General features: G+C 34.2%; 3 protein-coding genes, 1 long non-coding RNA gene and 1 pseudogene across 11 annotated transcripts in view; 3 read left to right on the forward strand and 2 right to left on the reverse strand.

Annotated features, from left to right (window-relative positions):
• The window catches only part of LOC109334176, an 11,771-nt pseudogene extending 9,410 nt beyond the window's left edge, over nucleotides 1-2,361 (forward strand).
• LOC109334179 (18.1 kDa class I heat shock protein-like) overlaps nucleotides 1-5,699 on the forward strand; it is a 21,587-nt gene extending 15,888 nt beyond the window's left edge. The window contains exon 3 of the mRNA XM_019569779.1: nucleotides 5,130-5,699. Within this exon, the coding sequence (XP_019425324.1) occupies nucleotides 5,130-5,547 (418 nt within the window). The 3' untranslated portion in view covers nucleotides 5,548-5,699. The remainder of the gene's footprint in view (nucleotides 1-5,129) is intronic.
• Nucleotides 7,231-10,740, reverse strand: LOC109334181 (protein NUCLEAR FUSION DEFECTIVE 6, chloroplastic/mitochondrial-like). 4 transcript variants are annotated; one of them, XM_019569787.1, is made up of 4 exons: nucleotides 10,547-10,740; nucleotides 10,345-10,466; nucleotides 7,646-7,691; nucleotides 7,231-7,471 (listed from the first exon to the last, which is right to left on the reverse strand). In XM_019569787.1, exons 1-3 carry the CDS (start codon nucleotides 10,684-10,686, stop codon nucleotides 7,684-7,686), a joined length of 270 nt encoding a protein of 89 aa, XP_019425332.1. In that variant the 5' UTR covers nucleotides 10,687-10,740; the 3' UTR covers nucleotides 7,231-7,471; nucleotides 7,646-7,683. The 4 variants fall into 4 exon arrangements, with proteins under 4 accessions (XP_019425332.1, XP_019425330.1, XP_019425333.1 ...); XM_019569785.1 differs by lacking the exon at nucleotides 7,646-7,691 and adding an exon at nucleotides 8,578-8,647; XM_019569788.1 differs by lacking the exon at nucleotides 7,646-7,691.
• LOC109334182 lies at nucleotides 7,646-7,986 on the forward strand. Its single transcript, XR_002106075.1, has 2 exons — nucleotides 7,646-7,727; nucleotides 7,912-7,986. It is a non-coding gene; the product is annotated as an uncharacterized LOC109334182 (long non-coding RNA).
• Nucleotides 14,008-15,479, reverse strand: LOC109334177 (protein E6-like). 5 transcript variants are annotated; one of them, XM_019569778.1, is made up of 2 exons: nucleotides 14,930-15,479; nucleotides 14,008-14,635 (listed from the first exon to the last, which is right to left on the reverse strand). In XM_019569778.1, exons 1-2 carry the CDS (start codon nucleotides 15,398-15,400, stop codon nucleotides 14,297-14,299), a joined length of 810 nt encoding a protein of 269 aa, XP_019425323.1. In that variant the 5' UTR covers nucleotides 15,401-15,479; the 3' UTR covers nucleotides 14,008-14,296. The 5 variants fall into 5 exon arrangements, with proteins under 5 accessions (XP_019425323.1, XP_019425320.1, XP_019425321.1 ...); XM_019569775.1 differs by having other exon boundaries at nucleotides 14,008-15,004; nucleotides 15,056-15,474; XM_019569776.1 differs by having other exon boundaries at nucleotides 14,008-14,964; nucleotides 15,046-15,473.

The following is a 25,399-nucleotide window of genomic DNA, read 5'->3' on the forward strand; positions in this document are numbered from 1 at the left end:
TCTCTTCTGCGATTATTATTGTTTACGTCGAAGTTGTTCTTTTTGTTGATTCTTGTTTTTGGTTTGTTTCTATTCCTTAGTCTGCGTTGTTCGGTACCGATAAAATCTAGATCTGGAAGTTTTTTGTGTTCTGATTCGATTATTAGGGCTGTGAGTTCTTTATTAATTGATGGAACTGAGATAATCGGATTTGTTTAGGCCTCCGATCTTGATGTTTTGATTTGATAATTAGGGTTTTGGTTTGATGTTCTTTTGGAACGTTGGTCATGATTTACTTTTGTGAATAACCAATCCGTAGAAGATCTTAATGAAATATGTTTTGATTTATTTGCCAATTTAATGCATGTGAGGGAGCTATCTTGAGATCTATTATGGGGTGGGTATGCATATATTTTACCAAATTGAGATTTAATTGTATATTTTTATGCAAATTTCTACTGTATATTTTGGTTTTATTGATTCATTGATCGGAAACTAGTTCCGAACGTTTTCTTTATTCAGGGTCTGTTTTTGTGTTGTATAAATGTAATTTTGTAATGAGGATTTGTCAGTGATATTGTTGTGTGTTTGGGAGAAATTTTATCAATAACCTTTCAGATGTTTATTTATGTAGTCCTTGTTATTTGTGTTCCCCATGTAATGGCCATTATAATTAAGAGTTGGTGGTGACTGATTTGTTTGTTTGTTTGTTTGTTATATTAGATGCAAATCTTCGTTAAGACCCTTACTGGCAAGACCATCACTCTCGAAGTTGAGAGTTCAGATACCATAGATAATGTGAAGGCTAAGATCCAGGATAAGGAAGGTATCCCACCAGATCAGCAGCGTCTCATCTTCGCTGGAAAGCAGCTTGAGGATGGGCGTACCCTGGCAGACTATAACATCCAAAAGGAGTCCACCCTTCATTTGGTGCTCCGTCTTCGTGGTGGTATGCAAATCTTTGTTAAGACCTTGACCGGAAAGACCATCACCCTTGAGGTGGAGAGTTCCGACACCATTGACAATGTCAAAGCAAAGATCCAAGACAAGGAGGGTATCCCACCCGATCAGCAGAGGCTTATCTTTGCTGGCAAGCAGCTTGAGGACGGTCGAACTTTGGCCGATTATAACATCCAGAAGGAGTCCACTCTTCACCTTGTCTTGCGTCTCCGTGGTGGTATGCAGATTTTTGTGAAGACTCTTACTGGCAAGACAATCACTTTGGAGGTAGAGAGTTCGGACACAATCGACAATGTGAAGGCCAAGATCCAGGATAAGGAAGGTATCCCTCCGGACCAGCAGCGTCTCATCTTCGCTGGCAAGCAGCTTGAGGATGGGCGTACCCTAGCAGACTATAACATCCAAAAGGAGTCCACCCTTCATTTGGTGCTTCGTCTCCGTGGTGGTATGCAAATCTTTGTGAAGACCTTGACTGGAAAGACAATCACCCTTGAGGTGGAGAGTTCTGACACCATCGACAATGTCAAAGCAAAGATCCAAGACAAGGAGGGTATTCCACCAGATCAGCAGAGGCTTATCTTTGCTGGCAAGCAGCTTGAGGATGGTCGAACTTTGGCTGATTATAACATCCAGAAGGAGTCCACCCTCCATCTTGTCTTGCGTCTCCGTGGTGGTATGCAGATTTTTGTGAAGACCCTTACCGGGAAGACAATCACTTTGGAGGTTGAGAGCTCGGACACGATTGACAATGTGAAGGCTAAGATCCAGGATAAGGAAGGTATCCCTCCAGACCAGCAAAGGTTGATTTTTGCTGGAAAGCAACTTGAAGATGGACGTACCCTGGCAGATTACAATATTCAGAAGGAGTCCACCCTTCACCTTGTCCTTCGTTTGAGGGGAGGAATGCAGATCTTTGTGAAGACTCTGACTGGGAAGACTATTACATTGGAGGTGGAGAGTTCGGACACCATCGATAATGTGAAGGCAAAAATCCAGGACAAGGAGGGGATCCCACCTGACCAGCAGAGGTTGATCTTTGCCGGGAAGCAGTTGGAGGATGGAAGGACCCTTGCTGACTACAACATTCAGAAGGAATCTACTCTTCACCTTGTGTTGCGTCTTCGTGGTGGGATTTAAGCTTGTGGAAGTTCGATTGGTCCTCGGTTGGTGTTAGGTGTGTGGAAGTCCTGGAGGGCTTTTGATTTCATAATGTTTAAGAATTCAATTGTGTTTGTGTATGTGGAATGTGGACCTTGAAAAACAATGGTCCGTTGTGTTCTGTTTAATTCTGGCTCTTATTGAACAATTTATTTTCTGTTCGCATGTTTTCAAAACATGCACAAAGTGCTGTCTTATGGTATGGATTTCGTTACTTCTAATGTCTGCTGTTTTTATTAGTGAATTGCTGAAGTTTCATTGTTCATACATATTAGTCATTATACCTTCAACTTTAGTACTTGCTCCCAATACACTGAATACTCATAATGAGTGATTGAAGTTTGTGATATCATGTAAGGCTCTTAAACTGGGTTAACTTCTGTATCATTTTATTTTTGCTAGCCATGTCTATGCACCAAATATCACATGGATTTCAGCCTAAATTCTTAAACCTGATACATTTTTTGCCACATTATATCATCACCTCATCAATGTTAGAAGTTTGAAGGGGATTAAACCGTTTAAAGCTATTTTGCCCGTTGTTAAGTTTTAATCTTACTTTCCCCTCAATTAACACATTATGAGTCATTATCATACACAATATCATCAAAAGAAAAGGTCACTAAAATTAAGATGGATTCACAACTTTCAGTAGAAGGCCCTTCAATAATAAATCAATATCTCAATATCATGAGTTCATGACATTACAACTTATGAGGATATGTTTGCAGAATTTCTCTGCTAGAACCTTACTGTTTGTGGATTTGAATCAAGCTAGTTCTCCTATTCATTTTTTAGATGAATGAATGCAGTTATATAAATACAATTGGATAAAAATATTGTTTGCTTGTTTTAAGCTCATAACATGTACACTTCTTTTACACATTCTATCTCTCGTAAATAATTCAATACTAGAAATAATTGGATAAAAATAATTGTTCAATTGCATCTGATTCACTACGAAAGCTTGTTTCAGTACCAAAAATAATTGTTAAATGATTCCTACCCATAAGTTTGGTTTAATGTAAAATATGAATAATGGGGCAAAATTACGTACATAGATTTCTATGATAGTTAAAGTTCACTTGCTATTCAAGTAACAAATTTAATTGAGACAATTGAAATACTACCAAGAAATTGAATTGTCAAACCAAGCAAGTTAACATAAAATGAGTATTGTCTTTACTCGTGAGCAAGAATATTTTTTCTATGTCTTAGAATCAGAGATATATCTTTATGGAGTTCAGATATCTGATGTATATTTTTCTGCTTAAACCCTGCTAACCTTTTTTTATATGTGACAACCTTTCATTAGCTCAAATACATGGGAATGGAGAAATATAGGCACTTTTTAGCAATTTTCTTAATGAAATAAAGGAGCAAAACGCCCAGAAACTTCAATGCAACCCTTTTGAAATTTGTTGATTTATAACTGCAATATTTTGGATGTTACGCCACCAAACACTCTCTCGTAGAGTATGTTTTACGTGTTGAATTTTAGAGAAGAATGTAGATAATGGAAGACTTTAGAGTCATAAAATACGCTTGTCAGATGACTCTGAAGCCTTCCATTTTCTCTAAAACCTAACTCTGAGATAAACTCAAATTATGCATCTTGCTCATTGAATGTGAAAAATTTAAAGTTATCTTGCTAGTTGTTAACAATCTTCCTTTTCCTTCTAAGGAATTGGGATGACAATGGGTAAAGTATTAGAGTACCATCTCCATACCCACATTTAAAAAAAATATTTAGGTACCTATTTTTGGACCTGCTGTTTGTATTTTTTTTCCTAATAAGGTATTTAGTACTCATTGAAACTTCTAATAATAGAAAAGGTAGAGAGCATTTTTCTAACTAATTTCCAAATTTTGAGAAAGGAAATTTTCAAGCACACTTCCAAACTAAGAAATTGTTATGGGGTGATTAAAGTTTAAAATCATTTGTAAGTAGCTCTTTGCAAATTATGTTACCAGACTACCTGAGTCTAAGACTATAATTGTTTCCTTAATTTCTTTCCCAGGTATATTTAAGGATTTCTTATAGGAGACTTGTATGGTTATTTGATGAGAATGAATAAACTTGTAGGTGTCTTACAGTTTAAATATTCATTATATTCCCCATAATTACATTAGAAATATGGGGAGCACATCTCATGTGTCATGTGCTTTTGATTGGTTAAAAAATACTTGATAATTAAATTTTAAATTAAATATATTTTTTCTGATCAATCACAAATTTATAACACATGAAGTGGCACAAATTTGGGACTACAAAATATGTACCCAGAAATATTAGCTTCAAAACATCATATAAGAAATATTAGCTTTAAATATATTTTATTCATGAAAGGAAAGTTGCAACGTTATTCTGTTGAAATAATGTGATTATCCTCATAATCCATAGTGAAGCGATTTTGTGTTATATTATATATATATTTACTGATGCCGACTCAAAACATCATATAAGAAATAAGAAATTTGAACATAATAAACTTGGTTCCTATAACCAATCATAATACTTAATATTAAAAATCTGTTATTAGCATATACATATATACTGCAATCTTAACCATTTAAATAAGATTCAATAGCCCATATTAATTATTTCATTTTTCATAATAACGCACTATTCTCATCTATTCATTTATATATATATAGTAAGGGATAAAGATTTAATATCTCTGATTCTCATATGGTGTTCCGCAAAAATAAAAATATATCATATTAATTAAAAATTAAATATTTATTATTTTTTTCTAATTTTGTTTTAATAATGTACCCTATCTAGTTTGGTATTACTTATCCGATAACCCGTAAGACATAAATTCCATAAAGATCTGTCCCTATAGTAAAATGACATCCACGTGAACATGCACGAAACTCATCCAAAGAACAAAAACGTGTAACCTCACCCATGAATGTTTGCAACGAATTCTCTTCACCTTCCAAAAAAGTTCTTAAATAGAAACACAACACTCTTCAACATGTTTCTCCAACATCTCTCAACTTCTTTCAGCTACCACAACATTCTTAACAAAAAAAATGTCCATCATCCCAGGAAGCAATAACCCTTTTGAGCATTCTCTTTCATTCCCAACACCATCACTTTCTTCTGAAAATCATGCTTTTCTTAACAACCAAATTGATTGGAATGAAACCCCAGAAGCTCACGTATTCAAAGCTGATATGACAGGGTTGAATAAGGAAGAAGTGAAGGTAGAAGTTGAAGAAGGAAGAGTTCTTCAGATAAGTGGAGAAAGGAGCATGAAGATAGAAGATAAGAATGATGCATGCCATCGTGTTGAATGTAGCAGTGGAAGATTCAAGAGAAGTTTTACTCTTCCTGCTAATGCCAAAATGGATCAGGTTAAGGCTTCTGTGGAGAATGGTGTTCTCACTGTAACAGTTCCAAAAGAAGATATTAAGAAGGCCATTGAGAATTCACATTGAGATTACTTAATGTTTAATAACAATTGATTTGAATTCAAGTGTTTGTTATTTTTTGTAAGATTAATTGGAAGTAAGAAATAAGAAATGTGTTTGTGCAATTATGAATAAAGTCAATAAACAGTACCAAGAGTTTATTTTTCATGATGCTGGATTTGGATTCTTTCAAGTGTGCCTTGTTCATTCTCTGTCTTGTAAAATCATGTATTCTCATGCAAGTACATAGGTGAGAACCGTGAGAAGCATTAATCTTATGGTTTTCCATTCTTGGCTGGAGCATAGAAACATAATTTTTTAAAGCATACAAAATTCGTCTTACCACGTAATAGGATTAAAATGTAAATTGTGATGATATGCATACCTGAACCGCATATTCATACTTGAACTTCATATCAGGTAAAGATAATCTATATATCATTACTCTTACAAATATGTTCGATATACTAATTTTGTAAGCATGTTGCTTATCTGCAGTATTCAGTAGTTTGATGTTCCAGTAACTAGGGTGAGTAGGACTCAATCATACCCGTTTATCCGGCTTGAACCGATTATGACGGGCTTGAATAAGGGTAGGTCTCAGATTTAGGGTCAGGTTCGAGTTTAAAAGTTAGACCCAGTCTGTATATATGGACAAGTAGGAAACAAGCATGACCCGTCTTATGTTATTCTTCACTCATAATGTTTGTATCATTGACTCTATAATTTTTTTTACCATATATACATATTAAAATATATACACATATCATTTCATATATTAACACGGTGTTGACCTAGTGATGTAAGGCCCCGCTAAATCCCAGAATGACCAAAAGGTCAAAGGTCCAATTCCTGGGAGTCACTTACTGGGATGGACAACACCATAAAAAAGATTAGTTCCTTACCCAAAAGATGAATGAATATCTTTGATAGTACAAAAAAATATCATTCCATATCTCAAATTACATATTCATATAATAAATAATATTAAGAAGATTTTATCTAAAAAAGATATGCATTATATTTAATTTGGTGTACGGTCGAGTTCGGTTCATAGACTAACTCGATCAATATTTAAGGTTAGGTTAACTTCAGATCTAGGTCTTGTTCAAAAAAAATTATTCGATTAATATTCAGGGTCAAGTAAGAGACAAGTCTTACCCGGCTCAACCCAACCCATGCTAACCCCTACTAGTAATCCAAACAACTTTCTATCACAAGAGTAAAATTTATCAGAAGCTTTGTTCAGGATTTGCTAAACTTTATCAGAAGCTTTATCCAATGAACTTAAGAAAAATATAATATTTATGTTGTGATATAATTATCCACACGTTACTCTCCATTTTCGTGCACATCAATTTGCTATGTGTATCCTTTACCTTCTGAATTGATTTCTGAAAGTGTGAACCCTTGTTTGAGTTGCAAACTAGATTTTCTTAAGATCACAACATTGTGCATATGACATTATAATATTGACTGTTGTGTTGAGTAAGAAAATAAACGAGTTATATATAATGTGGCAATTTATTGTTATTGGTAGATAGCTACTTTTCAACTAATCACTGGTTGAGAACGACTTAGCTTATTGGGTTCCTAAAAAAATCATTATGATATAAGTAGCCAGTTACTATCATCACAACTTAAAAACTTCAGTAACGTTTAATTGATTGTGCTGGTTAGGATCAGTAACCAAAACCAAAACACATAATATTGAAAATAAACTTGTGATTCAATCGTGATTAAAACATTTCCAAGAAAGGGGTAAAATAAATGGATATAAATTGCATGAGGGGAAATCAATTATATTTGATACAAAATAACAATAATTTCTAAACAAAGTACCAAGCTCTGGATGCTTGCACAATTTTAAGTCTGGAGTTAACAAGCGCCAAGCAGAAAAACAACTGAAATCCATGGAAAGTAGGGTGCACCACAAACAACAATCATCCATCTACAATGCAACAACAAGATTTCTTAAGAAAATCAACTACTGTATACCCTATATAACTAGCTAAAGAATATAATTAATAATATATTCATATAAAAGTATAACTATATTCTATTATGTATACTGACATGCAGAACTAAAAGGAAGGCAAAGCAAGTGAAAATGAAGAAACTTTACATGGCATGTCGCCAAGCATTAAGCCAAACAGCAAATGATCACGACCCTAAACAAGGAAACAGCCAGGTCAAAATGGAATTTTGTACAAAAATGTTCTAAAAAAATAGGAAAATGGCAACCAGGAGAGTAAAATACTTTTTAACTTTGAACAAATTGTTTAGTTTACTGTTTAGAAAAAAAATCAGTTTATGAAATTTCATATCTTATTCAGGGAGCCTAAGTCAAAAGACACACTTGTGAGCCTGCAATCATGGTATCTACTCAAGATTATTAATAACACTTAGTCAACTAGAACTCTTCTATACAGAGGGTTGCATTGTCAGAAATTTTTGTGTGGCAGACAAAAGTTGCAGAACTACAAAATTGGAACACAGCATTTATGCTTTCTAACGAAACTTGAAACTTACACTCCAAAGCAAGAGATACATTGAACTGATACTACACATTTAGGATAGATTCAAATTTACGTTGAAACAAGTAGCATTTTGGGATCCGAAAATGAGGGTAAGGTTGGGAATGCTTATGCAGTTATCATATGCAGTTAGGTACCTGAAATTACTGTTTTTGAAACCCAAAAAAGACTTCCATGCAAACACTTAAAATATGTTAGTCGAAAAGGTTGTATTCCTACATTCTGAGATGGTACATAAGTAGTCTTATACTTCGCAGTATGCACGCAAGTGGGCTCCCATTCCCATGTATCATATTACATCACAACCTCATCAAGCTGGATTCAGTACCCAAAGTGCATACAGTATACATGCAATGTAACAACAGTATCCAGAAACTTGTATGCACAATTATAAAGTAGATGCTTATAATTACTAGATTTTTCAAAATTCTGGAACTCCCAGAAAACTCTTGTTTGACATCATAAACATGAAGTAGCAATTTCAAATCCTACAAAAAAAGAACAAGTTTTACATGACCACCTTTTTTAGAGCTCATCTACATACAACTTTGCTCGAACCCTCTGGAAGCATCATACATCATCATTGCAATCTGAATGAATACAATCAATCAGTATGATCTTCATATGATTATCTTTAAACTAATATTGATTAATATAATGGCTCAGTTTATGTCCCTTTGCATGATTACTCAGAAACTGAAGAGATCATATTAGCACAAAACTATCAAAAGTTAGACACACCAGCACAGCACATACTTCTCAAAATAAACAACTCACATTGTCACAGATTAAAATGAAAACCATTATTTGCACCATAGCAGAAATTTCTTATGACAAACCATTATAGCTCATTTCTAAGAGGGAGGGAATGTAGATTCTAAAGACCAATTAATATGATCAGGTAAGTAAGAGCACATTGATAAGTTTTTGAGACATGGGGCCAACACTTTATGTTGCATTAAATTTAAAATCCTGTCCTCCCACCTAATCTACAGCAGAAAAGTTCTCAATACTTCAAAACCCAAAAAAATGAACAAATCCAAGCGACACCATCTTTGATGCTTGGCCTTCATCTAGTCTTCTCTTGCCCTACAAAGGGGAAAGAATATGCATTGTTTCATTTAATTGTGGGAGCAAGGGTTCCTAATTGAAAAATAAACCAAAATGTTTGAAGAGAAAAAATAGTTGTCCATATGGCATATACACACAACATTTTCACCCAAAACAGACAACTAATAAATATCTTCCCTCCACCACAAAGAGGTAAAAAAAATACAAAACAGAAGTAAGATGGTATGGACAAGTTTACAATCTGCATCCACAAAACTTTCCTCTTCTCTTAAAATTATATAAAAAATAAAATTTTGCATTTTAATGCACCTTACTCTGATGTTTGTTATTTTGGCAACATAGCCAAATTTATATATAAAAAAACAGTGCAAACAGGCCTTACTTACGGGAGAGCATCTTTTGTCCCAAGATGTGTATCACTCTATGTACCCTTTCATTTTCATTGGCCAGAAAATATAAATGAATATATATTTAATTCATGTTTTACTTTTCTAACCGATGAGATACAAGAGGTACAGTGAGTGTGGTACAAACTTTGGGACAGAAGATGTGGCTCCCATAGTGCATCAAAATCCAATTTACAGGTAGTTTTTTAGATACTCATAATGAGGAAAAAATCCTATAAGCCAATGAACTTTTGGATAAAAGGCTTGGTCAATTAACATAGCCTTCATCTAGACAACAACAACTACCAAGCCATTCCCTCACCAAATGGAGTAAGCTACACGAACCAAATGATGTAATAATTTTTTATCATCAATCATGTCTATAGACAAAGACAAACCATTTAGATCAAAATACTTGCTGGTTCGTCTATAGTTTTTAACGATTTCCATTTCCCCCTAACTACAAGGTCACACCCTATGTTATCTACACTCCAAGGCTCCAGCTTCTATAAGTCTTCTCCAGACAAACCCAAACCATTTGTACATAAATAGAAAATCCCCCCCCAGGTCCCAACATCAAGCATCTCAAAACGAAATCATATATAGAACTCTCTTGTTTCAGGTCATTAAATCATATCAAATACATGTACAAAGGCTTTATATAAACCGAAATTTGAAAATCATGTCCAATATCAAGTAAATCAGCAAACAATTCATTTCATAATCCAAAATTTCATACATTCATCAATCCAATCACAGAATTTAACATACATAAACCACAACACTAAAAAAAGAAAAAAAGAATTGAATAGAAAATGTCGATAATATACCTTCAAGAGTCCAACCATAAGAGCGGGGGCACGCGGAAAGCATGGAAGTGAGCAACGCAGAAGCAGTAGCAGTGTGGTAAGGAAGCATCGATTCAACGCAGAAACTCAACGCCACCGGCGACCTTCAAAATTGTAAGAAAATTAGAGAGAGTGTGGTGGCGGTGTTACAGTTATTACAGTTAGAGAGAGTGTTTTGTGTTACCTGAAAGTGCGGTTGGAGATTGAGCTTTGCTTTGGGAGCTGAAATGGAGACCGGGCCGGACTTGGTCTACTACTTGCGGCGAAGTTGGCCGTTCGGGAGGCGGCGGAGCGGATGAATGACCTGGCAGCGACGGCGGACATGGTTACTTTTCAACAAACGAGCTTCAAGGGTTTTGGTTATTTTCACTATTCTCGGTTGTTGTAAGGGGTTCTGGAGTTGGGCCTTTCTTTTTCGGGTTTGGGTTCGGAGTTACAAACAAGACCCGAAATGATAGTGGGCCGAAAACGGATAATATCACTGATCATTAGGTTTACAAGTAGATCCACCTATACAGATTCAAAGGACTTATAATTCATCAATGTAAAACTTCAACAATAATACTTGATTCAGCATTCTCCCTGCCAAATGTGAATCTTAGCATAGGATTATAAACCCAATACCAAACAAAAGTCGTATAGAAGTGGAGGGTCCAATAATATCACAGGAGGTTAGAGATGTCAAAAATATTCATCTTGTATGTGCCTGTTAAAATACTCAAAAGAGATATCCATAAAAATAGATATGGGTGAGAACGAGTATTGTGATATCCATTTTTTCATTACCCACATTTTTATAAATTTATTTTTTATTAAACACTTTATATATATTATATTTCTTTATTTTTTTATAATTATATACTATCTATTTTTTTATTTTAAAACGAATTTTAGTGATTAAAACATAATAATATAATTATTATTTAACATGTATGTATATATATTATTACAAAATATAAAAAATATATATTTAAATTTAAGAACACATTGTGTATCCACAATTACTTGTAAATAGTATGAGTATGTGTACGAGAAAACATTACGTATAATAGTTCAATAATGTTGACATTTCTAATGAATATAGTAACACGTGTCTATGGAAAATTTAACAATCCAAATTTTAAACTATTTTTAATTTAAAATAAATTATCAAACACGTGATTTACTTTTGCATTCAGATACGTACTATATATGATCTTCACTGCTAACTTTGTTATCACTTGCTAAGATGAAGGAGCTCAGTAAACAAGTAGATCTTTGAATAATTATAATGGTAAGGAGATTCTTTATATTGTTTTATTTACTTTATGTCAATATTATTTATCTATTAACAAGATATTGGTTTAGTTGTATAAGTTTTACAACATTCCTAAAATCAATGATTTAATTATTAGGATCAACACTTGTTAAAAAGACCTACCATAAATCCCGAAAAAGATTAATTCTAACAAACAAACAAAAGAAGTGAGGGTAGCAAAAAATATCCCTCATCTTATATCTTGGATTTTTAAATAAAATTAAAAGGAATATAATATCATACAGGTAAGTTATTAAAATGTTAGAATTTGTCCATTATCTGGCCTCATTTCAAGGCATTCCCTGTGGTGTCTTCAGTCAATTGATCTAAAACCTAACAATTTCATATTTCATTAGCAACATAGTAAAATGTTATCTACCTATTTACAGTCGTACAGACAAATTGACTCTGTCATGGGTTGTTATCCCTAGAGGCTAAAGATGTCATATCATAGGCCACACTTTTTACATGCATCTCAGTATGAGTAAGCGTTGAGAAAAACTTATTTGTATAATTAAATCCCAAGAAACTAGAAAGAATCAAATGCTGCATTTTTTGTCCCTCAAAAAATACTGTATTTTGTCTCCAGCTAATATCTTAATTTATCTAATCATGGTGACCCAAAGCGCTAATATAGACTTATAAAGTGCCACAAAGTACTTTTTTTTTTGCTAACTATACCGTCATTCACGGAGGAAAGAAAGGGTAATTGATTTGGTCGAACAGTTTCACTATTATAGTATGTCTATGCAGTCCAAAGTCCAAACCAATGAGTAACTACTTGGTCTTGAAATGGAAGATCCTTCACTTGTTTTATAAAGCCAAATTACCAACAACTTGACAGATGTATCCATAAACATAAATTGGCCTCTATGATTATATCTAAAGAAAATGTGCAACTTACTCCTTACCGTTTTCTATCCTTCACAAGCTAACATTCAACATGGGAATGAAAATATCAGATACCATTTTTTGTCAATATATTACTTTATTTGAGGGTGAATTACAGCACAACAATAAGGTTGTTTTCAGTAGCCAATTTTTATTTTATTTACTTTAAATAAAATCACAATTCACCGGCAACATCATTGACTATTGCTTTCAAATGCCCTTTAGTTGGACAATTTATGAGGGGGTAGATAAAGAAAGATCCTAGATGCCATTCATAACAACTACAGCACATAATTAATCTGCTAGACTTAGTAAAATGACAAGAGTATTATCTCCTTCTATTAATCAGCTGCATTAATATTTAATTTCTAGCGAGGATGATATGTAGTTTGATTCAAGAGTGTTTGTGAATCCATTTGAAGACGATGATATGTAGTTTAATTTCTAGCGAGGATGATATGTCACCTGCTAAAAAGTTTTGAGTAGTAAGAAACATTTAAATTTTATTAGGTGTAAAATTTTTATTGGAATGAGACAAGGATAGTGACATGTTTTTGGAATAAATGATCTTCATTAAGATGTTAAGATAATAAAACCATTCTATCCAAATATGATAATCAGCATCAGTTTGAATCGGATTGTATTGATTCCAATATCAAAACCAAAAATGTTAAGTAGTACGGCTTAAATGGGGTGATTCAACAACATAACAATGAATTAATTCTAAATAACAACCAAATTATTTATAATGGAGGTAATTTAGCAGTCTGAATTACTAATCTGTTCCTAGCTAATACTTTATTCCATTTTATCCAATATGGTGCAAAAGTGAAGGTACCACAAATGGAATAAATATCTTTTGCCTCAAATCATCTGTTAAATGTTCTGAGAGCGCTAATAAAAATGTGTTGTATTAATTAAAAAAAAATTAAATATTCGTTATCATTTCCATCCTATTTGGTGTCCTCGTCCGATTAAAAAAAGTAACTTAAATAAAAAATATATTATAATAATATAAATTAATATTTTCACATTATTTTATGTAATTTTATTGGCTAAGTACATGGGGACATAAACATCAATGTTCCTTCACATTGTTCAAATTGGTATATATTTAGATGAACTAGGATCCTCTATCCCAAAATCTCTTATACTCGTATCCCAAATCAATCATATTATACTAAATAACATAAAAATATTATTTATTTTTATTTTTTTAAGTAGTGACAACTTCCTGTTGGACAGGGAGAGATACAAAATGTGGGAGTGCTAATCCCATTCCTATTTAGATAGGTAGGTCAGCAAGATGGACCACAATGGTAAATTTTGAACTACCAACTTATGATTGTTGTTTGTCTGTGCACTCTTTTCCCTTTCTCTTTAAGACATTGTCATGATTTGATAGACAAAAACAACTTAGAATAACATCTTTTTTGTTAAAAAGGAAAAAGAGAGAGTAACAAACAAACAAACTCATTTCACATTATATAACTTATTGATAGCTATAAGCAAAAACTACACATGGTCTCATACTTCATGCAGTATTTCCAAATCATGACAGAGACTACAATTCCAGAACCAAGATTTAACGGATACCACAAAGTAAAAACCTTACATGAATGATAAAAACCTACCCTTTATCTTTTTTTCTTTAGTGCTTGAAATTAAATTAAATAAAACATTGAACTTCCACCATAGTCAATACTCAAAAGCATAGTGAATTCTTCAATTTTAAAACATCCAAGATCATGGCTCAACCTCAAAGTTATCTTGGTCATCTTCAAACTCTTCCTGGTTCTGGTAACCTTCCATGGAGTACTTCTTGTTCTCATAGGAGTTTGCATTGTTCTTTCCAATGTAACCTTTGTTGTTGTACAAATTCTCAGGGTTGATTCCTCTAGATGACCCACCATTGAGTGTTGGGTTGTGCCTCTCAGAGTTAGCAGCATCATAAAAGTATTTTCCACCTTCCATAAACCTTGTGTCACTTAACCCTTGCCTCTCACCATTGTACCTTTCATTGGCAGCATTATTGTTGTTATTGTTGTTGTAATATCTTTGGTTGTTGTTTTGATTTTCCATTGATTCTCCTTCTGTGTACTTTGTGTCACTAAGTTCATTTTGTTTGTTTCCATAAGCATCCTTGTTGAGGTTATAATTGTTGTTGTTGTTGCTGCTGTATGAAGTCCCTGCAAGCCTTGTGTTACTTAGTTCATTTTGGTTGGTGCTGAAAGTATCCTTGTTATAGTAATTGTTGTAGGTGGGGTTGTTTTTGGTGTCCTCAGATTCAGTTCTATATGTCTGGTAAGTGTTGGTGTAGGGAGAAACATTGTTGTTGTAAAACTTGTTGTTGTTGTTGTTGTTCTGATTTTCCATGGACTTGTCTTCTCCTTCCATGTACTTTGTGTCACTCAGTTCACTTTGTTTACTCTCATAAGCATCCTTGTTGTAATTGTTGCTGCTGTAAGAAGACCCTGCAAGCCTTGTGTCACTCAATTCATTTTGGTTGGTGTTGTAGTAATTGTTTTTGGCGTCCTCAGACTCAGTTTTATATGTGTGGTAAGTGTCGGTGGAGGTGTACGGGGTCGGATTAGTTGTAGCGGCGGCGACTGTGGTGGTGGTGGTGGGAGGGTGCAGACCAGACTCATGGCCATATAAGCCATAGTTGTTTTCAGTCTCTGGGGTGAACTCTGTCTGACTCACTGATCCTGAATATTTGTTGTTGTTGTTGTCATTGTTGTTCACACGAGTGACTTTGCTAAAAAATTGACTCTCTCTGGCATTGATTTGCAGAGAAGATAGAAGGAATGTGAAGAATAGGAAAGAAATGAAGTTTAAGAGGAGAGCCATAGATGAAAGTGAAAGAGAGAAAGATGGTTTAGACTGTGTATTTGATGAGACTCTGTGATTGTTCAAGTGTCTTTATATAGAGGACTAAAAACCTTTATTTCCCTCCCTTCACTGTAAAATTTTCTCCTAATTAGGTGCAATTTGGAGGAGGGTTTTGTTATAATTGTGGTCCCTCTATAAGAGAAACTTTATCTTATTGAAATGGGCCCTTCATTGTTTTTGTTTGCCATATTAATATTATATAACTCTTGGCCAGACTAAGGATAGTGCTAATTTGTTTATGTAAAGCAACATCATTATAATATAAATCTATAGTCCTGTCCTGCAAAAAGCTACTTACTTATTTGACCCACCTTTCTCATTCACCATCCAAATAGAGAAACATCTAATTAACCTCATCATAGTTCGTTTCTTCTAAGCAAAACCATTTTTCATTAGTAGTTGCATTGCATGAATGAATGCAAATAGTAAGTGGCATACTAGATAGACTACTCCATTATACAAAAAGCCTTTATTTTCAAGTAAAGATCATCTCCAACACTAGAGATGCAAGTACTACAAAAGACAATGGAAAAAGTAATATAGTATAACACTTTTATCCTTTCATATACAATGAAATAACACTTTTATTATTGAAAACAAAATCATGTTCTTTAATTTCAGTCTCGTGATCGCCAAAAACATCACACTCAGTGTTATAATACTACAAGTTGCACCATAAACTTGGCTTATTAATATAAACATATGCCAAAATTAACTTTAATATTTTAGCCTTTTGGGACATAATAATCACACCCCCTTAACCCTGCCAAAGAAAATCCCGAGGTATATATTAGAGTTAATTGAGACTTATATAATTATGGGCTTAATTAAATGGTGGGGTACATGATTTTGTTCTAAAAAAGTTCAAGCTTGGAAGAAGATTAGAGCACAAGGGAAATATGGAAACGAGACCAATAGAGGGAAGGCCTAGCCGTGTAATTATGCGTGGATTGTGGAGTGGGTGGGACATGAAAATAATGGCATTTGGTGCAAATGCCATGTGCCCCGCATGCTTTGTCTAAAATATGGAGTGCACTGTGAACCTACCATTTAACTATGTTGAGGAGTGATTGTCCTTAAGAATGCGCAAAGTGGTACATAATAAGACTTGATATAATGGTATAAGACTTTGCTAGATTTCAAAAAAATCAAAAGGTTAATAACTCAATTTCTATTAGCGACACTTATTGAGAGGGACGGGCACAAACCCTGAAAAAGTTAATTGATTATCAAAAGAGGTGAGAATACCACTAGTAGTAGTAAAAAACATCCATCACCTAATCTCACAGAAGTACAAGTTGTATTGAGTGGCACAAAATGTATAACCAATGGTACAATTTTACATGACCAATGGTACAAAATAAATGGGTGCAAAAAACATTTACAATTTTTTTTGAGTGCTCTGCCACTAAATGCGCTTATTCAGTGGCCCTTTGTGGAAGTGGATGAGTGCCCCTTAGGCCTTTGTCAACTCCTTTGCACGTGAAGTCAGTGCAGGGTTGGTAACTGAATTTGACTTCCATTTATTTTGGCTTTTGGGCATATTATTTGACTATGGTGTTTTGATTAAACAATCCTTACTACCCCTTAAACTTAAACTTTTCAATTTATGAAAAAATTAACTTTGATTAACATAAAGAAGATTGACATGTAAAATAGGATAGAAATTGAAGACTGACCTCTATGCCTCTTCATCTATGTAGCTGATAAGTAATTACAAGTATATGCTCTCAAAGAGAATGACTTCAGGCACTGAAATCTAAGTTTGGCAATCTAGTATTGGCTGAGTTTGAGGCACCTAAAGTTTCTCACTATGGCTATGCTTCATAACAGAAGAAATTCTTCAGTAGAGGAATCCTTATATCAAATTGTTTAAATCTCATTTTATCATAAAATTCTGTTAAGGTTTTTTTTGTATAACTAAGAGTATCATCTTATAAGTAAAAAACTAATTATTTTCAGTATGTGTAACTACATCTCCCAACGGTGTTATTCTCGTATATATGATACAAATCTATAGTGGGACGTTATACCACTAGACCAACCATATTAAGGCTTTTACTTGCATCAATATTATGTATTATAGTAGTTATAACTTTCAAAATACAATCAAAGTGAGAGACAACAACAATTACAAAACTGATATTGCACAAGTTAAATGGTACAAAACAAGAGAATATAACACTAAGAAATTCTATAAATGCACATCTCCACGATATAATAGTGTGCCTACTACTTTGGCCAGCCATGTGGAATTAACTACATAGAATGAATATGATGCTACTATTTTATCTTCATTCATGATATAAAAGGAGCAGGGGATCAACTTCTAACTGATTTGTTTCATTAGCCATAAAGGGAAAAGAAAAAATCTGGCTAGAAGATTCTAGGTGCAAGTTTCAACAGAAGAAAATAAAATCCAAAGCTGAATTTAACTTCTTTTAATGAGAGAAAGCTTATCTTTTTCCTGTTTTTTTGTGTAACACTACAATACCCTTAAGTGGTACTCATATTCTCAAGAGTGACATGCTATAAAGTATAGTTAACTTAGCTATATATAATGGTTACAACACTTGATAAAATTGTAAAAGAAATTATGGTAGGCATCATAAAGCCGAGATAAAGAAAAAAAGAGGGATGAACAATATGAAAAGGAGAAATAGAAGGTAAAGAAGGTTCCATGTTTTATTTATTTGTGTACCCTGCAAGAGAGGGAGAAGGTGCACAAATATAATCATGGTGGTTGATTTTATAAAGCAAAAGTGTAAACTTTAATTATTTGACTGGTATAAAGCCCACCACCACCAAAAAGATAAGGGTAAAATGGTTATTAGAATGTTAAATCCTCTACAGCCGACTGTCAAATAATAATAATAATGTAATTTATACGCACAATACATCCTGCTATTCATTTGTATTATTTTTATTAAAAAATAATAATAAATGATAAGCTAACTATGAACAAAACTTCTTTTATATTGTGTATATATTTTTTCTAATCTTACCATCTATGAGGGGGAAATTCAAATAACAAGGTTTGAAACTGCGCCACACCCGAATCTTTTGTTAATTCTGGCGGTGTATGTTAATTTTGATCTGTTTCACTATTATTGTCTCATGTATTATGTATTTATATGCAATTATGTATAGAGGCCTATGATATAGAGGATTTTCTTCTTATTTAAACCTTTATTCTTCTCGGATGGAGTGTATTTGATTGCGCAATTGGTGGTACTATACTTTCTATTCTCTTTCCAAAAGAATAAAATAAACATATAAACCAAAAAGTGAAAGAAGGATGAAGGGGGCAAGAGAAAGTAAAGTGAAAGAGGAAGCAATCACTTTAGTTTCAAAACACTTATGAGCAAGAGTTGTCAACTGTTAAGCCAAAACATACTCCTTGATCCAGAGGAAGCGAGCAATACTCAAGTACTTATCATGTTTCAATATGATGTTCTTTTAGGGTTTGTTTGTGAGAAAAAGAAATACTTAGGAGTTATCTTACAAATATATTTCATTGCTCATCAACATTTCCCTTATATTCCTTACCCTATAAAAATCAATTCCCCAAAGAAACTATTAATTATAGTTCTCAGACCGTATTGATAAATTAATTCTTAAATATATGACTTTTATTTTTATACTTTCATGAATGTGAAATATTGGTATTAATAATGAGTTTAATATTTATGTACCGTGAATATAAAGTTTTTTACACTGACAGTATATTATATGTCATTGATTTGTATTACTTTTGTTTGAGATTTAATGATGTTTAACAAATGAATGATAGATGATGTGTTGACAGTATAAAAAAGACTACGAGTCTCACATCAAGTAGAATAACAAACTCAATGTAGTACTTAAGTTATGAGACTCTCTCACCTAATAATAGACTAGTCTTTTGGGTTGATCTCTTCTCATATGCTTAAGTCATAACAAACATTTACACCATCAATACATACATATAAATCTATTAATAAAAGGATTAACAATTAATCAACTTAATTTAACTTTGTTTTATTTTAACCCTAATAATAATTTATATTTACAACTTAATTATGGATTCTATGTGGGTCCCATGGGTGGCACACCCGCGAGCTTTCTCAACTCATTATTGTTTTAACTGCAAATTACATGTTCTTTCTCAACTCATTATTGTTTTAACTGCAAATTACATGTTCTTATAATGCTACACACATTTATAATGCGCATCAACTCATATCTACCGTAATTTTTATCATTTTATTACATATATAAAAAATGTGGATGGTAAAAATGTCCGCCAAAAGAATTAGCTTCACGTACATGTGGATATTATTAGCTCAGACATGATTACTTCAAGTGTGAGGATATCTGTGAAAAACTAAAAAAATATAGAACTTGCTTGTTTTTTACTTTTTACACATATATATACTCATCCTAACACTTAGCTTATGCCTGGTTTAATTAAGAAGATGTTGTTAAGTGCCAAAATGTTAATGAAATGTATATGATTTAGAGGCACTTTGTGTGGATTTATGATGTAATTGCATACAATTCCCAATAATCTAGTAATTTTGTATTGTTTAGGAATTTAAGTAATTGTTGTTGTTTGTAGGTTAAGATATGATGAATAAAAGGAGAAAAAAAGAGAAGATTAAGGTTTTGAACAACACAAGCCTCGCCCAAGCGAGGGAATGATCGTTTAAGCGACAATTCAGAGGAAAATCAGTAGAAAACACTGACATCCCTCGCCCAAGCGAGGAACTGTCGCCTGGGCGCTATTCAAGACCAAAAAACAGCTAAACTCATTGTTTCTCTCTCGCCCAAGCGAGGGAGCCTCGCCCGGGCGAGGTGTTCAGGCGTGGAAATGCAACTTCTCTCGCTCAAGCGAGAAGATTGTTTAATGCTGAAATTTACTCTCTCGCTCGAGCGAGAGACCAAAAGTCTGGAACAAATATAGGCGGTTACGAAAAGCAGAGGGGGTAATCCAACTATTTTCTAAGCTTTTTCACACGATTTTAGAGAGAGAAACACTAGATAGGAAGGGAGAAGTCGTGGGAATAACTTTAGATCCATAATTTCTTGTATTTCTCATGATCAGAGTGTTGTAATGGCAAGGATAAGTGGCTAGTTCTTCGTTGTTGGGATTTGAAATGTAATCTTCTTACCTTGTACTCTTGGATTCAATTATAATGCAATTGTTATTTGATTTTGGGAAGTTTATCCCGTTCTTAATGCATGAGTTTAATTAGCTACTGAATTCTTGTTCTTGGGTTCAAGTTTAATTGGAAAGTTAAATTTGACACCTGATTTGGATTATCTTCCTTCATACACCATTATTTTAGGAATGGATAATGATGTATGAATTGCTTTTACATTGTTTTTAATGCTAGTTAATCAGTCAATTATTCTAAAAACCAATGCAAATTTATCAACCAAATCTTGTACATAATTGCTCAATTGATTCTTGTAGGAATTAGTGTAAACCCACTTTGCTCCCTGAGGACGATATCTCGGTATTTTACCGGATTTTATTACTTGTACGATACGGTACACTTGCCGTTCCGTAAATATCTAATAAGTTTTTGGCGCCGCTGCCGGGGAGCAATGTGCGATTTATATTAGTTTCTGAAGATAGTTCATTGAGTAGTTGTAATTAATTTTTTTTCCAAGTAGTTTTCGTTTTTATTACACTTTGTGCTAACCCTTGCTGTAGTCTTCTCATTTATGCTCTTGAGAGGAAAGGTTATTGAAGATTAATTGTAGTTTAATCCTGAGATTGAGCGATCAGCCAAGAGCAACAAGAAGAAAGCAAAAGACAAGAAGAAGCAGGGTACTCAGGAAGCACAATCTAGTTCTCAACAGACAACAATCTCAGAACCTCAATCTAAAAAAATGGAGAATGCAAATGCTGCAACTGGAAACAATGAGAGACCTAATCCTCCAAGAAGGACATTAGGTGATTATGCAATGTATCAAGGTCCGAGGCACTACTCAAACATTGTTATTCCACACACAGATAGAACAGTAGAAATTAAGCCAACATATCTGAATATGGTTAGTGCACACCAATTCTCTAGGAGGGATTATGAAGATCCTTATGCACATCTAGACATTTTTTATGAATTGGTGGCAACAATGGGTTATACTGATGTTGAAAGGGAAGCTGCATACATGATGTTGTTCTCATTCTCTCTGTTGGGCGAAGCTAGGGAGTGGCTAAAATCACATCCAACTTAGAGCTTGACTAGTTGGAGTGACTTGGAGTCAAAGTTTTTGACCAGGTTCTTCCCACCAGCTCGGTATGTGCATGCAAAATTTGAGATATCAACTTTCAGGCAAGGTGCAGATGAATCATTTTATGAAGCTTGGGAGCGTTTTCAGATGCTGTTGAGAAAATGTCCCAACCATGGTTTTGAAAATATAGATCAACTTAACATATTCTGCAATGGATTGAAGCCTGAGACCAAGATGATTTTAGATGCAGCAACATGTGGAACAATGATGGTTGTGGATGTTGAACAAGCTACAAGGATCATAATTGCCTTATCTTCAACAGATAGGCTAGCACAACACAATCGGAGGTCAGTACAAAAAAGATGAGTGCTTGATTTGAATACATCAGATGCTATCTTAGCACAAAATAAGATTCTGACTCAACAAATTGAAGCACTTAAAAAGCAAATGTCCAAGTTACCGCAACAAAACTAAATGTTGTACAACCCTCCCCGAGTCAACAACAAGTGATGAAGTGTGATTTTTGTGGAGGTGATCATTTAACTGGTCACTGTTCTATGCCAAGTTCTAATCAGGCAGAAGAAGTGCAGTATGTCAACAACCAACCTAGACAAGGAAATTTCTCCAACAACCATTCATACAATAATCAATTTTCGCATGGTTGGAGGGGCAATCAGAATTATGGTTGGAGACCAGAAATAGGGCCATCAAATAGACAACCATCATTTCAGCAACCATTCCAACAGGATCAACATCCACCAATACATGAAAAACTAACAAAATTGGAGGATACTTTGGAAAAATTCATGCAAGTGTCAATCACAAACCAGAAAAATACTGAAGCATCTATTAGGAATCTGGAAACGCAGGTAGGTCAGTTGGCAAAACAGATGGCAGAGCAACATTCAGATCACCAACATTTTTCAGCCAACACTCAGACTAATCCCAAGGAGCATTGCAAAGCTATTACTACTAGAAGTGGGAAGGTGATTGGTAAGGATGTTGGTGAGAATTTGGCAGTGGAGGAGGATGTGCTGAAAGGAAAAGAGATTGAGGGAGAAAAAAGTGAGTCTGGAGAGATACAAGATGATGAAGATGTAAATAGTGAGGAAGTGAATAAACAAAAAGAGGGAGAAAAGAAGAAGAGTGATTTGCCACAATTGAAGAATCTTCCTTATCCAAAGAATCCTTCCAAGAAAGACAAGGAGAGACAATATACAAGGTTCATGGACATATTCAAGAACCTTCAAATCAATATACCTTTCATGGAGGCCATGGAACAAATGCCTACTTATGCAAAGTTCATGAAGGATCTGTTGACAAGGAAGAGGAAGTTTTCTGAGGAAACAGTGACACTTGAAGCTGGTTGTAGTGCTATAATTCAAAACTCTTTACCTGAAAAGACTAAGGATCTGGGAAGCTTCACAATACTAGTCACTATTGGAGAGTTATATGTCAGGAAATCACTACTAGATTTGGGTGCTAGTATTAATCTCATGCCTTTGTCTATGTTGAAGAGAATTGGAGATTTAGAGATCAAACCCACGAGGATGACTCTGCAGCTTGCAGATAGGTCAATGAAATTTCCGTATGGAGTTGCAGAAGATGTCCTTGTTAAGGTAGACAAATTGGTATTTCCAATTGACTTCGTGATAATGGATATTGAAGAGGATGCATAAGTTCCTTTAATTTTGGGCAGACCTTTCATGAAGACTACTAGGGTGAATATTGATATTGATGAGGGCAAGTTAAAAGTCAGGGGACAAGACAATGAAGTGAACTTCAATGTGTTTGAAGCCATGCATCCTCCGAAGGATAAGCAACATTGTTTCAGAGTGGATGTCGGTCAAGAGCTATACATGAATGACACACATCTACATAAAAGTAGTCCTTTAGAGAAAGCTTTGATGGATGCACTTGAAGGTATAAATGCAGAAGATGATAAGAGCATTGAGAAGTGTATAGCAGAGCTAGGTGCATACCGAGAAGTTTCATCTCAACAGGTCCAAACTGAGGAGCTAACCAAAACTCAGGAAATTGAAACTCAGAAGTTGGAACTTAAAATGATGCCTTCACATTTGAAGTATTCATTTATGGAAGATGAAGGTAATAAATCGATTGTGGTTAGCAACTCTTTATCACTCGGGGAAGAACAAAGATTGATTGAAGTCCTGAAAATAAATGATGGAGCAATAAAAGTGCACGATCCAGCATCTCAAATAAGCTGGATAATTAATAGACAAATGGTCAAACCATACTTGGGAGGTGACGTCGAGCGGCTCACCACAATCATCTACCTCGAAAACATATAAAGAAACAGGCGTCGAGCTAATGACGTTAAACAAGCGCTACTTGGAAGGCAATCCAACTTTTATTGTTTTCATGTTATTTTATTGTTATTACCAATGTTGCTTTGTTGTATATAAATCATTGCATAAAAGACTTGCACGCACTCCACTTTTCCATCATGAGTCAACAATTGTCTTATGTAGCACATCAGATTTAATATCCAGACAACCAATTCTGGATGAGCCCTGAAGACTTCACTGTCCAGTATCCCTGGCCTAGGGTCAGGCCTACTTTTGTAGGGGAGGCAGGAGATGGTGGACCATCTGGTTCTGATGCAGATGATGATGAAGAAGAAGTGATGTGGTGATGAGCATATGAGGAAAACAACAAACAAGTTCTTTCATTTTAATGTTTCAAGTCATTTATGTTTAAGTAGTTGTGTGACTATATGTAGTTGTTTTTATTTCAAGGGTGTTCAATCATGTATGTGTTAGTCTGTCTATGAGTAGTAATGTGTTTAACTAAATAAAGTGTGCATGTTTAAAAGAAAATTCAAAAAGAAATCCAATTTTGTTTTCATGCTAGAAAAAAAATTGTGTAGACCTTGTGAATAGCAAGTGATTAGTGTTATGAGTTTGACTGATTTCAGAATGTGGATGCATAAATCAGACACATACTGAATAGGTTGAACAATGAACAATTTAATCAAAGGAAAATAACCTTCAAACTGGTGAGAGAGTGTATCCAAATACAGATGAGTGACTTTGCTGGATTTTCTCAATTAGCTTTGCCTGATTTTTGTGTCAATTGCCATTAAGTATGGAATATCAAGGAAATGATTAAGGCCTAGTTTAGGAGAGTTAAGCTACAGCCAGAAAGCCAACCCTTATGAATCATGAATCCAATTCTTTGTAGTCATTTGAGCTGAAAATTTCTTTTTCAAAATCATGTACCAAAACCACAATGAAATACATCAATCCCCATACCGATGGAGAAAGATCATTAGTGCATATGGTTTTTAATTTTTATGTTGGGAAATGGACAAAATTGTGATTTTTGTATCTGAGTTGGAATGTGAATAAGAAATTCTCCTTCTTCAATTATGTGTGAATGATGAGCATGAGGTAGGAAAAAAAAGTGTGAAACATGCTAGAATAAGTGAAGACTCAAAAGAAAGAGTCAATTGAAGAAGGAGAATCAAAATGGTTAGTAGCATAAGCGATGATTTGGTGAAAGAAAGTTGAAAGTGGACTTCAAAGTGAACAAGTGAAAGAAGTTGGAGTATGCACTAATGGTCTACCCCCTTCTTTGTATCCCAGAAAAACAAAGTTTCTTTGTAGCCAAGCCTCATTACAACCATATGTCAAGCCCTTGAGATCCTTGATTGAACATGTGTACATGGCATAACTGAAATGAAAGGCAAAGTTAAATTGTATGATTCTAGTA

This window comes from Lupinus angustifolius, chromosome LG19 (genome assembly GCF_001865875.1).
Source record: "Lupinus angustifolius cultivar Tanjil chromosome LG19, LupAngTanjil_v1.0, whole genome shotgun sequence".
NCBI lineage: Eukaryota > Viridiplantae > Streptophyta > Magnoliopsida > Fabales > Fabaceae > Lupinus > Lupinus angustifolius.

What these genes read in the sequence shown, in the direction of transcription:
- LOC109334181 (XM_019569785.1), bottom strand. Translation starts at nt 10,686, where the DNA reads ATGTCCGCCGTCGCTGCCAGGTCATTCATCCGCTCCGCCGCCTCCCGA. An exon ending in ATCTCCAACCGCACTTTCAG is followed by an intron (nt 10,467 to 10,546) that starts GTAACACAAAAC and finishes ACAATTTTGAAG; the next exon opens with GTCGCCGGTGGCGTTGAGTT. An exon ending in TTATGGTTGGACTCTTGAAG is followed by an intron (nt 8,648 to 10,344) that starts GTATATTATCGA and finishes GTATTCATTCAG; the next exon opens with ATTGCAATGATGATGTATGA.
- LOC109334177 (XM_019569774.1), bottom strand. Translation starts at nt 15,400, where the DNA reads ATGGCTCTCCTCTTAAACTTCATTTCTTTCCTATTCTTCACATTCCTT.